Source organism: Oncorhynchus tshawytscha, linkage group LG08 (genome assembly GCF_018296145.1).
Source record: "Oncorhynchus tshawytscha isolate Ot180627B linkage group LG08, Otsh_v2.0, whole genome shotgun sequence".
Classification (NCBI taxonomy): Eukaryota; Metazoa; Chordata; class Actinopteri; order Salmoniformes; family Salmonidae; genus Oncorhynchus; species Oncorhynchus tshawytscha.
In genome coordinates, this window is record NC_056436.1 from 62,456,464 (window position 1) to 62,471,301 (window position 14,838).

General features: G+C 45.2%; 1 protein-coding gene across 4 annotated transcripts in view; it reads right to left on the reverse strand.

Moving 5' to 3' along the window:
- Window positions 1-6,328: 6,328 nt before the first annotated feature.
- The window catches only part of LOC112256136 (amyloid-beta A4 precursor protein-binding family B member 2), a 66,211-nt gene continuing 57,701 nt past the window's right edge, over window positions 6,329-14,838 (reverse strand). For 2 of the 4 annotated variants that reach the window (XM_042325754.1, XM_042325753.1), the window contains 6 exons: window positions 12,976-13,090; window positions 11,782-11,857; window positions 9,488-9,577; window positions 9,190-9,305; window positions 8,791-8,973; window positions 6,329-7,864 (listed from right to left, as the gene is read on the reverse strand). In XM_042325754.1, coding sequence (XP_042181688.1) covers window positions 7,691-7,864; window positions 8,791-8,973; window positions 9,190-9,305; window positions 9,488-9,577; window positions 11,782-11,857; window positions 12,976-13,090 — 754 coding nt within the window. In that variant the 3' untranslated portion in view covers window positions 6,329-7,690. The remainder of the gene's footprint in view (window positions 7,865-8,790; window positions 8,974-9,189; window positions 9,306-9,487; window positions 9,578-11,781; window positions 11,858-12,975; window positions 13,091-14,838) is intronic. The other 2 variants (XM_042325756.1, XM_042325755.1) reach the window with 1 other exon arrangement.

Here is a 14,838-nt window from a genome sequence, read left to right on the forward strand (position 1 = left end):
ACTATTTTTCTTAAACTGCACTGTTGGTTAAGGGTTTGTAAGTAAGCACTTCACGGTAAGGTCCACACTTGTTGTATTTCGGCGCATGTGGCAAATAAAGTTTGATTTGATTCAGTTCAATGCTGTCACAGGCCCCGGATCTCTTTTCTGAGAGTGTTATGATGAATGACTAGGCTGTCTATGTTGATGTGGAAGAGTGGAGATGTGTGTTTCTCTCACGGTTCTCCTCAGTCTCCCGTCTTGATTTAAATTCAAACTTCATCTCCGTCTATTTTCTCTGACCACCATTCCCTCACTGCGGTTCCTGTCTTCTCTCACATCAATGTCTTCTAGAGTATCTATTTTTCTCGGACTATCCCTCTCTCATGGAATCTCTCTTGTAAAGTCGATCTACTGCATCTCTATCAAACTATCACACACTCCTCTCTCCCTCTCTCTCATTTGCAGTTTCTCTCCATCACCCCCTCCCCTACAGTTTCTGTCTCTCTCTCTGTCTGTAGGTAGGTGTTAAGTGAGACTTCATTCACGGCAGCTTAGCTGTGCTTTACTGGGCTTTAGATGCTAAGTGTGGTCCAGTGGCGTAATGATGATGGGGAAGCTACTTTCACTGAGCCACGGCCAATCGTACCGCTAGCCTAGCTTCCTCCCTGCCCACCTAGCTGGATGCTTGGCTGCTTACGGTCGGCAACACAGGCCCCTATAATCCAAATTCCCAAACATGGCCCCATTTCTGATATTCCTCCATATTATGAAACCTGCTCTATCGTTAACGACACAGTGGATTATGAAGCCATTTCCCCTCTCAGGGTGTGAGACAGTTGTTCTTCTCTCTCTGCTCTCTATCCTTCACGGCAGCATCTGTTCATCCAACTGTCATCCATCATGTTTATACCTCCTCAGACAGGTATGAACAGATCATCAAACCTCCATAATAGCACCTCAAACAGGCTTCTTTCCACCTCCAATAAACTCAGCTAATCAAAAGTTATTGTGGCACTCTGAAAAGCGCCGTAAAAAAAAGCAATTAGATAAGTGTGGGAATGCAATCTCCCTGGGAGCGGGCATCACATCGGGCCCAGTAAAACTCTTTATGACGTTTCCATATAAGAACAGTTAGGGACAATAAACTGTGTTGAGATATGAGGTATATGTGGAACTCTCTGTCTGCAGTGGGGCTGTCCACATAGAGAGATGGTTGATCAGGTGTTCCTACACAGACAGAAGTAAGAATCATGTGTGTTTTTCTTTCAGCCTGGAGTTAGGTTGGGGTTAGGTGAGTAGAATTGCATGGTAGCGGTGGGAGTTTATTTTCTTTCCCGTCATTAGAGGAGCAGTGAGAATGGCAGAATTGGGTCAAACAGAATGTGTTACAGTCAGTGAATGGGGTTGTGTTGGACCTATGTGGTGTTTGGGGCTTGTTGCGACACACACGTTTAGCAGTGTGCCTAAGGAGAGAGGATGACTTGAGAGGCTTGAACAGAACTGAGGGGAGATGGGGAGGATGTGAGATTTAAAGGGATGGGGAGGAGGAAGAGGGGGAGGAGGAAGAGGAGGAGGAGAAGAAGGGAGAGGAGGGACAGGAGAAAGGGAGAGAGTCTATTGAATTATTCAGCGCCCCCTGTTTGTGTGAGTTAGCATCAACACAGTGAGGGCAATCCCCAAAGACCCCACTCAGATGACACACCACGCGCACACACACACACACACACACACACACACACACACACACACACACACACACACACACACACAGACACACACAGACACACACACACACACACACACACACACACACACACACACACACACACACACACGCTCACACATAAACACACCCTGTCTCTCGTACACATCTGCACAGCAACTCAAATGTACACACACACTCCCTCCCCCCTTCTCCCCCCTACTCTCAGTAAGTGTGAATAATTCAGTTGGTGGAGAGAGGAGGGGAAGGGAGAGAAGAGGAGGGGAGGTGAGAGAGGAGGGAAGGGGAGAGAAGAGGAGGGGATGGGAGAGGAGAGGAGAGGAGAGAGAGTAGGGGAGGGGAGGGGAGAAAGGATAGAGAGGAGGGGAGAGAAGAGAAGAGAGGGGAGGGGAGAGAGAGTGAGAGCGAGAGAGGAGGGTAAAGAGGAGGGGAGAGAAGAGGGAGAAGAGGGAGGGGAGAGAGAGGAGGGTAGAGAAGAGAAGAGAAGGGAGGGGAGAGAGAGGAAAGAGGAGGGGAGAGGAGAGCAATGTGCTGTGCTGTGTGGGTTGGTGCTGAGAAAGCAGGTGACCCTGCAGCTAGCAGAAATGACATGGTTCCTTTCCTCTCTTCTCCTCTACTCCACTATCTTCAGAATGTCACCTTTTATTTGAGGGCATTTTCTTTCATATATTTTTACCGTTTAGAATATGTTTTATATATTGCCCAATAGTAACTGAATGGTAATTAATGTACTTTGTCTTAATAATGTTTTAAAGGTGCACTATGCAGTAATATCTCCGCCATACCCTGGTTGCTAAAATTCTAATAGTTTGCTTATTTCAGTTTATGTGACAAAACAAGCAGTCATTGAACCATCTAAACTGCTTTTAAATATATCTTCCATAACCAAAAAATATTGTATTGTCAGCTGTTTGAAGCTGGTGTACAAAACTGAAATAATAAAACTGCAAAAATGAAACTTAAGAACGGGAAATAAGAATCTCTGAAAACTTCTACGTTAATGTGGATGGTACCATGATTACGGGTAATGGCAAGATGGCGGCGACAGATATGGCAGCTCTGCTTCTAGCTCCTGAGCAACATTGCAGTATTTTTTTTGTGTGTGTTATTTCTTACATTATTAGCCCATAATTGTTTTTGTGTTATTACATACAGCCAGAAATAACTTTGGGATATCAAAGCGGTGGTAACTTACCAGCATGATGACCAGGACTACGACTTTCCAAAATTGGATCCTTTGGTCGCACCCCCAGGGCAATTGAACTTACTCCAGAGGCTGCTCTAAAACACAATCAGCGGAGAAGAGGAATTCGGAGTGGACTTCTAGTCTGACTCAGGAGGCATGCACAACATCCACCGCTTCCGAGTGTATTACTCACTAATGTTCAGTCTCTGGATAATAAAGTAGATAAGCTCAGGGCAAGGATCTCCTTCCTAAGAGACATCAGTGATTGTAACATACTTTGTTTCACGGAAGCATGGCTCTCAGGATATACTGTCTCTATCCATACAGCCAGCTGGGTTCTCAGTACATTGGGCAGACAGGAATGAAGAACCCTCCGGGAAGAAGAAAGGCAGGGGTGCTTCATGATTAACTACTCAATGAGTGATTTTGATAACATACAGAAACTGAAGTCCTTTTGTTCAGCCGACCTAGAATACCTCACAATCAAATGCCGACCGTATTACCTGGCAAGAGAATTCTCTTCGGTTATGGTCACAGCTGTGTATATTCCCCCTCAAGCCGATACCACAATGGCCCTCAAAGAACTACACTGGACTTTATGAAAACTGAAAACCCCATATCCCGAGGCTGCATTTATTGTAGCTGGGGATTTAAAAAAAGCACATTTGAGGACAATGCTTCAGAAGTTCTACCAACACATTGACTGTAGTACTTGTGCTGGAAAAACATTGGACCACTGCTACTCAACTTTTCCAAATGCCTACAAGGCCCTCCCCCACCCTCCGTATGGAAAATCTGATTAAGACTCCATTTTTCTCCTCCCTTCCTATAGGCAGAAACTCAAACAGGGAGTACCCGTGCTAAGGTCTATTCAATGCTGGTCTGACCAATCGGAATCCATGCTTCAAAATTGTTTTGATTACGCGGGCTGGGATATGTTCCAGGTAGCCTCTGAGAATAGCATCGACAAATACAAGGATACAGTGACTGAGTTCATCAGGAAGTGTATAGGAGAGGTTGTCCCGATGGGTAAGTGACTATTAAAACCTACCCAAACCAGAAACCGTAGATAGATGGCAGCATTCACGCTGAAACTGAAAGCGCGAACCACCACATTCAACCATGGCAAGGTGAGTGGGAATATGGCCGAATACAAACAGTGTAGTTATTCTCTCCGTAAGGAAATCAAACAGGTAAAAATTTAGTACAGAGACAAAGTGGAGTTGCAAATAAATGGCTCAGACACAAGACTTATATGGCAGGGTCTACAGACAATCACAGACTACAAAGGGAAAACAATCCACGTCGCGGACACCGACATCTTGCTTCCGGACAAGCTAAACACCTTCTTCGCCCACTTTGAGGATAACATAGTGCCACCAACGTAGCCCACTACCAATGACAGTGGGCTCTCGTTCTCAGTGGCTGACATGAGTAGGACATTTAAGCGGATTAACCCTTGCAAGGCTGCCGCCCCAGACGGCATCCCTAGCCGCGTCCTCAGAGCATGTGCAGACCAGCTGGCTGGAGTGTTTACGGACATATTCAATTTCTCCCTGTCCCAGTCTGCTGTCCCCACTTGCTTCCACCATTGTTCCTGTTTCCAAGAAAGCAAAGTTAGCTGAACTAAATGACTATCGCCCGGTAGCACTCACTTCTGTCATCATGAAGTGCTTTGAGAGGCTAGACAAGGATCATATCACCTGTACCTTTCCTGACACCCTAGACCCACGTCAATTTGCTTACCGCCCCAATAGATCCACAGACGAATCAAAGCAGCTGATCGTGGACTTTAGGAAACAGCACATATCCACATCGACGGGTCCGCAGTGGAGAAGGTGGAAAGCTTCAAGTTCCTGGGCTACACATCACTGATATGATCTGAAATGGTCCACCCACACAGACAGTGTGGTGAAGAAAGCTGAACAGCGCCTCTTCAACCTCAGGAGGCTGAAGAAATTTGTCTTGGCCCCTAAAACCCTCACAAACGTTTACAGATCCACAATTGAGAGCATCCTGTCAGGCTGTATCACTGCCTGGTACAGAAACTGTACTGCCCGCAACCGCAGGGCTCTCCAGAGGGTGGTGCGGTCTGCCCAACACATCACCAGCAACACATCACCAGGGGCAAAACACTTGCCCTCCAGGACACCTGCAGCACCTGATGTCACAGGAAGGCCAAAAAGTTCATCAAGGACATCAACCACCCGAGCCACGACCTGATCACCCCGCTATCATCCAGAAGGCGAGGTCAGTACAGGTGCATCAAAGCTGGGGCCGAGAGACTGAAAAACAGCTTCTGTCTCAAGACCATCAGACTGTTAAATAGCCACCACTAGCCGGCTTCCATCCAGTTACGCAAACCCTGCACCTTAGAGGCTACTGCCCTATATACATAGACTTGGAATCACTGGCCACTTTAATAATGGAACACCAGTCACTTTAATAATGGAACACCAGTCACTTTAATAATGTTTACATAATGTCTACATGCAGCTTTACTCATCTCATATTATATACTGCATTCTCTTCTACTGTATTTTAGTCAATGCCATTCCGACATTGCTCAATCTAATATTTATATATTTCCTGATTCCTTTCTTTTGGATTTGTATTATTGTGAATTGTTAGATAATACTGCACTGTTGGAGCTAGGAACACTAGCATTTCGCTACACCCGCAATAACATCTGCTAAATGTGTACGTGCCCCCCAAAAATTGATTTGATTTGGTCATATATGGATTGCGAAAAGTGATGTTTGAGAAATTTACAGAGGTGCAAATATCATAACCTCCACAAAATGCTAACCTCCCCTGATATTGGTAATGGTAAGAGGTTAGCGTGTTTTGTTGCAGTCTCTGTACCTTTCTCACTCATCATTATTCATGGTTATTCATGACTTTTCTTAATCATGGCACCACTCAGGATTGATTTGGAAGTGTTCAGAAACATATTATTTACTCACTTAGAAATAAAATGATTCCAGTCATCATTTACCATTCAGTTCATTTTGGGCAAAACATAACACAACCAAAACAAACTGCAAATGCATCCAATTAGTATGTAGTTGCAAGTTTGATGTAGTCATTGCTTTCTAGGAAGATGGGACCAAATACTCAACTTTTGTCTTCTTTAATACACTTACAAGTGAATTTGTCCAAATACTTATGACATCTTCAAATGGGTGGACTAGATCTATAAAGTGCTTTCATTTCTAAATGGTGAAACAGATATGACAATAACCTCAAATAAAAGTTAACTATATGTACTGTCATATGTACCTCATATGAAATATTTGATCTCAAATCCAAAAGGCTGGAGTATAGAGACACATTTAAAATGCTAGCTTTACTGTCCAAATACATATGGACTGGAGGGTTGTTGCATTGACTTGAGCTATTACATGAGAAAATAAACCTGCACTTTGAAGACCTTCCCTTTTTTGGTAATGCATTTATTTTCACAACCGATTACATTTACATGGTGTCGAGATGAGTGAAGAACAGAGCACATTATTAATGACAGTATTTTCACATCTATATTTTTGGGGGATTGGATTGCATATTGCATTCACAGAGTTGAGAGAGGTGTCCCTGGGTCCAATAGGAGTCAGTCGTGTGTGTGTGTATAGATATGTGTATATGTGTATATATATATATATATATATATATATATATATATATATATAGATAGATAGTCTGGTGGGGTTGGGCTTTTGTGCAGAGCATCTATGTCCATATTGACACCCTCCTCAGTAACCTCTCTCCCCCATAACGATCTATCCATCTCCTCACATTCAGATTACAGACACATGCAGCACCATCACCACCCCATTCCTCCTCATCTCTAACATCTCCTCTCCAACCGGGGATACAATCATTACTTTACAATCAGAGGGGTAATTATAGTAAATGAGACATTGGTTCAGTCTGTTTTGTGAGCCAGATGGAACTCCGAGCCAGGGAATGGAATACATTGGTTCCCATGTTCTGTTTACTTCTTGTCTATGTTATTACATCATGCCTGTATAGTCCATCACATGACATGTCTCTGTTGCAGTCTGGGGGTCAAAGGTTACTAGGTCGGGTAGAGCAGCTAGATGGTGCTGATTGGTCAGTGGCCTTGTCCGTGATGTTTGGCTTTCCCCATAAGCATGTCCAGTTTCCACCTCAATGAGACAGACGTCTTAAAGAGACATGTGTGTGTGTCCCATTCTGGAATGCTACTGTTAGGCACTGTGATGGGAACAGGGTTGCTCTCACTGTGTCCAACAAGTAGAAAACAGGGAAGATAAAGGAGGTCAATGGACCTCCTGATGCAACTAAGCCAGCACTCAATGGGGATTGGTTCTTTTTCTCAGGTATGTCTAGTGTTATTCAGTAGTAGTCTAATACTCCATTAGAGCTCAGTAGTTATAATAATCCACAAGACTGGGGTGATGCCAGTTGAAGACAGGAGTGGACTGGCTAAAGTGGGACAGTTTTGACACGGCAGAGTTCAAAGGTAAATGGAAAGTTCCAATGGAGACACAAATCACCAGCACCTCATCATGCTGAAGCTTGGACTTCCTCCTCTTCTTCTTCTGCAGATAATTTCACTTTTTATTATTTTGAGCAGATGTCACTATCCAGCCCCATTCGTCCTTTGGTCTGCTCAGTGGTAATAAGTTAACATGTATGTACATTGTTGGTTACCATGGCTGGTATTGGATAGGCGTGTTTGTAGGTCGTAGTTGTGGCGATAGTGTGAGTGACAGAGCCAGAGGCTGGGGTTGGGGGTGTGGTCAGCGAGCTGTCCGTCATTGCTGGGGCAGTTCTGAGGATGGTTTCTTTGTTTTCAGAGTGTCTATGAGAGACTGGACTCCACGCTTGACGCTGGTAGTCACCCGGCGTGTCACCGAGTCGGGTGGCGGGGAGGAGGAGCTAGCTCTCTGGGAGGGCGGGCGGGCCACCAGACACTTCTGGTACCGCAGCTGAGGAAGAGAAGAGGAGGAAGAGAAGGAAAGTACATCAGAGTCTACCTCAACCACAACCCTTACCCTACCTTCATGTACAAATCCTGGTTCAACCCTAACCCTGGCCATAACCACAGTCCTAACCCTACCATCATGACCACATCCTGGTTTAACCCTGGCCATAACCACAGTCCTAACCCTACCGTCATGTCCACATCCTGGTTTAACCCTGGCCATAACCACAGTCCTAACCCTACCGTCATGTCCACATCCTGGTTTAACCCTGGCCATAACCACAGTCCTAACCCTACCATCATGTCCACATCCTGGTTTAACCCTGGCCATAACCACAGTCCTAACCCTACCGTCATGTCCACATCCTGGTTTAACCCTGGCCATAACCACAGTCCTAACCCTACCGTCATGTCCACATCCTGGTTTAACCCTGGCCATAACCACAGTCCTAACCCTACCGTCATGTTCACATCCTGGTTTAGATTGTTAAAATATAATAGAATGATAGACCGTGAAAAATAAGTGGACAATGTAGACGTGTCTGTCTTTCTTTCCGTCTACGTCTGTCTATCTGTCTGTCTGTCTATCTGTCTACGTCTGCCTGTCTACGTCTGCCTGTCTACGTCTGTCTGTCTACGTCTGTCTGTCTACGTCTGCCTGTCTACGTCTGCCTGTCTGTCTACGTCTGTTTGTGTCTGTCCGTCTGTCTACGTCTGTCTGTCTACGTCTGTCTGTCTACGTCTGTCTGTCTACGTCTGTCTGTCTACGTCTGTCTGTCTACGTCTGTCTGTCTACGTCTGTCTGTCTACGTCTGTCTGTCTACGTCTGTCTGTCTACGTCTGTCTATGTCTGTCTGTCTATGTCTGTCTATGTCTGTCTATGTCTGTCTGTCTATGTCTGTCTGTCTATAGCTATGTGTGTGAGCTCACCACACAGGCTGCCTGGACAGCCTCAGACACGCTGCCAGCGTTGGGGTCACACCAGAATACGTGGCACTGGAAGTGCTGGTTCCCAGAGTCCATTACGAAGGCGAAAGTGTGGATGTCCTGGCCCACGCCCATGAAGGACAGGAAACGCACACGGCACTCCACCAGTATCTCCTCCTCTTCTTCCTGTCCAGGGGACCAATGGGGAAGGCAAGAGACGGGATTATTAGAGAACACTCAGATAGAAATGTATATTGTTTTTGTCATGATGAGGGAGGAACCAACAGTCTCCGTCCATGTCGATCACAGGTGAATCTATTGGATAACAAATAAAACCCTGAATGGATGCTGTGGTATAGTCAGTAATAATCTGTAGTTAAGTGGAGAAAAGATGCTACGTGCCTTCTCCTTGATAACAGCCACAGTGGCGTCTGCTACACTCAGAGTAACAGGGGTCCAGTCCTCTTTCCCTGTGGAGGACACCAGGCTCTCTATAGCCCCATTGATGATGTCCATACCTGGAGAGAGAGATGTAATGTTTACTGTTAATTTGTATTGTTTATTTCACTTTATTTTTCACTTTGAATTGAGGTGAAACCTGAATTCGTTTTCTACCTTCAGTATGTGTACGGGAGTATGGATTATGTTTAACGGGACAGGTGCAGGTGATTAGGCACGGCTGTGTTAGTTGTTTCCTTACTTCTCTTACCTATGGGACGAGACACGGACGTCATCCCCAGGTAGTGCACATGGAACTTCTGCACCAGCTCAGTCTTTGGCATGGGAAACTCTGTGGGAGAATACACACATAAGACACCAAGGGGGGAGAGAGAGAGAGAGACACACACACACACACACACACACACACTGCAAAGCACATCCGAGCAAAGACTCAGACAAACAAATGCCCAAACAGGCTTATTAGTCTAAAATGCAAAAATACAGATACTTGTGTGAAGACTGAAATATTTCAGATGCTGTTGCATCTAATTAAGCCATATGAAGAAAAAAACAACTGAAGATGGCTATTCATACAAGTGGGCAGAACCTCCGAGAGACTGAAAAACAATCTACAGGCTGGCCTGAGGGGCAGGAGGGCTTCCCTCCCTCTAACACAGAGAAGAGGATAAGATGGTTTAAACACCAACACCCCGCGAAAATGACAGAACAGGAGTTAGCCGACTTCCTATTACACTCTGCCCGAGGGTCAGGAGAAACGAGGGATGGAATTAAAGGAGGGGAGAGATGGTGGAGGGATCTGGCGAGTGGAGTGCACAGACAGTTTGGTCGTGCTAGCGAGTGAGCGATGTTCACCCATTGAGAGCTTTGATCTCTCAATAGGGGTTGCTGAGAGTCAGGGCTCGCTACGCAACACTAATTGGCTTTTAATGAGCTCAGCTGCTCCTGCGAGCTCAAAGCCAATGTAGAACTTTTATTCTATGCACAGAACAAAGGTGTTTCCACTGCAGTCAGCAGATCCTGCCTCAAAGCCAAGTTATGGGATGTGTTGTTTTTTGACATCATCTATCATTAATTCACTTTGCATGAAAAGGAGGATGGATATGTGTTGCGGCGTAGTGGAGTGGAAAATGTGGAATAGCATTAACACCACGATGTGAGAAAGGTTTTGTCCTGTGTTATGAGACCTTGTACTGTTGTCAGCATAATTCAGGAAGTGAACACAGCACGGCTATCTTTTTCATTAACGCGTGTTTGCAGTCCAGTTCTGGATTCATAAGGGGCATTTTTTTCATTTGCAGTGAAACACACATGAAATATAGAATGGGCGTTAAAGGGATAACTCGGGATTTTGGCAATGAGTTGGGTGTAGTTTGAAGGAAGTCGCTGACTAGCGCTAGCGCAATTGCTAAGTAGCGTTAGTGCAATGACTGGAAGTCTATGGGTATCTATGCTAGCCGATATAGTACATGACCAAAAGTATGTGGACTCCTGCTCGTCGAACATCTCATTCCAAAATCATGTGCATTAAATATGGAGTTGGTCCCCCCTTTGCTGCTATAACAGCCTCCACTCTTCTGGGAAGGCTTTCCACTAGATGTTAGAACATTGCTGCAGGGAATTGCTTAGTTTGAGAAACTCTAGTCTCAACTATGTAGATATTCCATTAAAATATCAGCCGTTTCCAGCTACAATAGTCATTTACAATATTAACACTGTCTACACTGTATTTCTGATCAATTTAATGTTATTTTAATGGGCAAAACAAGGCTTTTCTTTCAAAAACAATGACATTTCTAAGTGACCCCAAACTTTTGAATGGTAGTGTATATAAAAAGAGTGGCTTCAGGACAAGTCTCTGAATGTCCTTGAGTGGCCCAGCCAGAGCTCGGACTTGAAGCTGATCAAACATCTCTGGAGAGACCTGAAAATAACTGTGCAGCAACGCTCCCCATCCAATCTGACAGAGGTTGAGAGGATCTGCAGATAAGAATGGGAGAAACTCCCCAAATGCAGGTGTGCCAAGCTTGTAGCGTCATACCCAAGACTCAAGGCTGTAATCGCTGCCAAAGCTGCTTCAACAAAGTACAGAGTAAAGGGTCTGAATACGTATGTAAATGTTTTATTTACAGGTTTTTTTTGTTTAAATTGTCAAATATGTCTACAAACCTGCTTTTGCTTTGTCATTATGGGGTACTGTGTGTAGATTGATGAGGGAAAAAAATATTTCATCCATTTTAGAATAAGGCTGTAATGTAACAAAATGTGGATGTCATTGAAAATAATTCTAGCAGATACCCATAGACTTCCAGTCATCGCGCTAACGCTAGTTAGAATTGGCTTGTGAAACTACCTCTTACTTCCTTCATCCTGGACACAGAGACATACAAATAGTATCCACGAGTTAATTTGACTCTGCGGAAGTAGTTAAAGGGTCTAATAGCCAAAATCCTGAAGTATCCCTTTAACGCTCAACCCCAATTCCCTAAACAGATATCAGTACTACTGTATGTGTGTGGATCACCAAACTCCTACCCTGGAGAGGAACATCGGAGCCTGTTTGGGATGAGCTGCCGGCAGCAGCTTTGGCACTCTTCCTCTCAGCCATAATCTGGAGACGAGTGGAGGAGCGAGAGAGAGGACAAAATAGGAGGAGGGAGAGGGAGAGTCAGAGACAGGGGAAGAGAGGGGTTAAAAACAGGGGGGATGAAGGGGTAAAGGTAAAGAACCTTCAAAGTGTTTCAACTCCAAACTAAGAAGGACAAGTCATTACGTTTTTAGTTCTTTGAACTAAAATGTAGAAATATTTCAAATAAATGTATCACTCCATGCTCTCTTCTCCATCTCTTCCTCCTTTCTTACTGATGTGGAGCAGCATCCCTCCTCAACAATAATGCGGAGGGCACTGCAATGGGGCACACTCCCTGTTCGAGATAGTTGATTCATTGTAGGAGTCATTAATCAAAGTCTGCAACTCTCTGCTCACAGGGGAACACACACACACACACGCTCAAATACACACACTCGTTGCACTGCACAACAGCAGAGTCCGAGGTCAGTAAGTTTCCCCTCTGCAGTAGGAACTGTGTTTAAATAGACAACGTGGAGTGAGACACTGATTTACTGACGCACACCCGCAAATTAGTCACTTTGTTTGGGGCCCGGATTGTTCTTTTAGTTCTGCCTGGGACTGCTAAACCAACAAATGATTAAGAGCTGAGAAACACTGAGAAAAGACGTGGTGACTCTTTTCAAAGTAGGTCACCATCTCTTGACCGAACTGTAGATCATCCTCGCCAGACTAATATTCTTCATTTTGTTGAGTCAAGTGCTCTTCTCAAGGTCATGTATGGTCTGAACCCTACAGACCCTGCCTGAGTTGTCAATGTCTGAAACAGTAGTCAGGGGATTGTTTTACAGTATGATAAAGGAGCAGGACATTCGGACTCAGTTACACACCTTCCAGGGCTAGCACCTCCCTAACCCTGAGAGGATTAACACCCCACATTAAAAACTGCCAACTGCCCTGGGACAGAGAGTGGTACTGCTAGGGGTACACATACTGTAAGCAGGATCACAATGTTTCCTTCTATTTCTTCCACTTGAATAGGCAAACTCAACTTCAGTAACATTTCATAGACTTCTGTGAAAAGACAGGACATTTATGTGAGCGTGTACTGTGTGTCTGAGTCTACTTCGTCTCTGTCTGAAACGGCAGGCCCAACTCACCTTGGAACAGATTTCGTGGAGACTCGTTGCTATGGCTTCTGCAGGGGTATCACATCGAAACACATGACATTTCAACACCCGCGTGGTTTTGTCTCTCGCCACATAGGCAAAGTCCCTATAGGACGCACAGAAGATATCATATGAGATGAATATCTACAGTATATAAAACGTACAGGTATGTATATAGCAGATAATTGAGTATATTTGACCATTGAATCATTTTTTTTGAAAGGCATGGGGTAGAATACAGAGGCTTCCACTAGTAGGAAATCTCTTCTCTGAATTAGTAAAAGGCCAATATATATATACCCTGACATGTAATGTATGGTTGAGTTATAAATAGAAGGTACTTTGTTCACTTGTGTTTCCATAGATGAGCGATGATGAGAGCTTCCTTATACTTAGTGCACAGTTATTATCATTCACTGCCTCAGGAAGATAACTGTCTTCTCTAGGGTGTGTGCGCGCCACACACACACACACACACACACACACACACACACACACACACACACACACACACACACACACACACACACACACACACACACACACACACACACACACACACACACACACACACACACACACAATGCCATGCTGAGAACATCAGACAGTTGCCACATGCCAGAGAGAGAGGCAGAGAGAGAGAGGCAGAGAGAGAGAGAGGGGCAGAGAGAGACGGGCAGAGAGAGAGAGGGGCAGAGAGAGAGAGAGGCAGAGAGAGAGAGGGGCAGAGAGAGACGGGCAGAGAGAGAGGCAGAGAGAGAGAGTTTCAGCGAGAGAGGCAGAGAGGCAGAGAGAGAGAGAGGCAGAGAGAGAGAGGGGGCAGAGAGAGAGGCAGAGAGAGAGAGGAGCAGAGAGAGAGTTGCAGAGAGAGAGGCAGAGAGAGAGAGGGGGCAGAGAGAGAGGGGCAGAGAGAGAGGCAGAGAGAGAAGCAGAGAGAGAGAGATGCAGAGAGAGGTGGATGAGGATGAAATACAACACCTGTATACATACACCATCAACAGAGAATCATCAGAGTATAGAGCAGACAGGGAATCTGGAAAACCATGGACAGAAAAACAGAGTGATAAAGGAAGAATGTCAGTTAAAGGAGAGGGGACTGGGGAGTGGAGCCATGCTGAGGGGCCATGCAGGGTAGCAGAGCAGAGCCACAGGTGCAGCTGTGACACACACACATACTCAGCGTTTATCACAGTGGTGCTTCTCTTGTTTATGAGTCCATTACCAGCCCTGTCTCCCTGCTTAATTGTGTGCTCACACACTTTGGGTCGATAATACTCTGCTCCTGGCCAGCGGAGAGAATGGAAGGGGGAGGTGTGTGTGTGTGTATTTAGGCATTATGTCTCACAAGCTGCAGGACATTTCATAATTCTGTCGCAGAGTACAGTGGCCTCGAGTCTACATGAGTTTAAAGTATTTTGAGAACAGAAACAGAGATACAGTTAAAAACAGCATGTGGTGACTGAGTGAGCGTCAGTCTGAGTACTGTATTCTGTCTAAAGAGAGGAGCTTACTCCCTGTCTGTCTGTCTGTCTATCTATCTAAAGAGAGGAGCCTCCTCCCAAGCTGTCTGTCTGTCTGTCTAAAGAGAGGAGCCTCCTCCCAAGCTGTCTGTCTGTCTGTCTGTCTATCTATCTAAAGAGAGGAGCCTCCTCCCAAGCTGTCTGTCTGTCTGTATATATGTCTGTCTGTAGTACTGTGTTCTACTGTATCTAAAGAGCAGGGCTCATCTGTCTGTCTGTCTGTCTGTCTGTCTGTCTGTCTGTCTGTCTGTCTGTCTGTCTGTCTGTCTGTCTGTCTGTCTGTCTGTCTGTCTGTCTGTCTGTCTGTCTGTCTGTCTGTCTGTCTGTCTGTCTG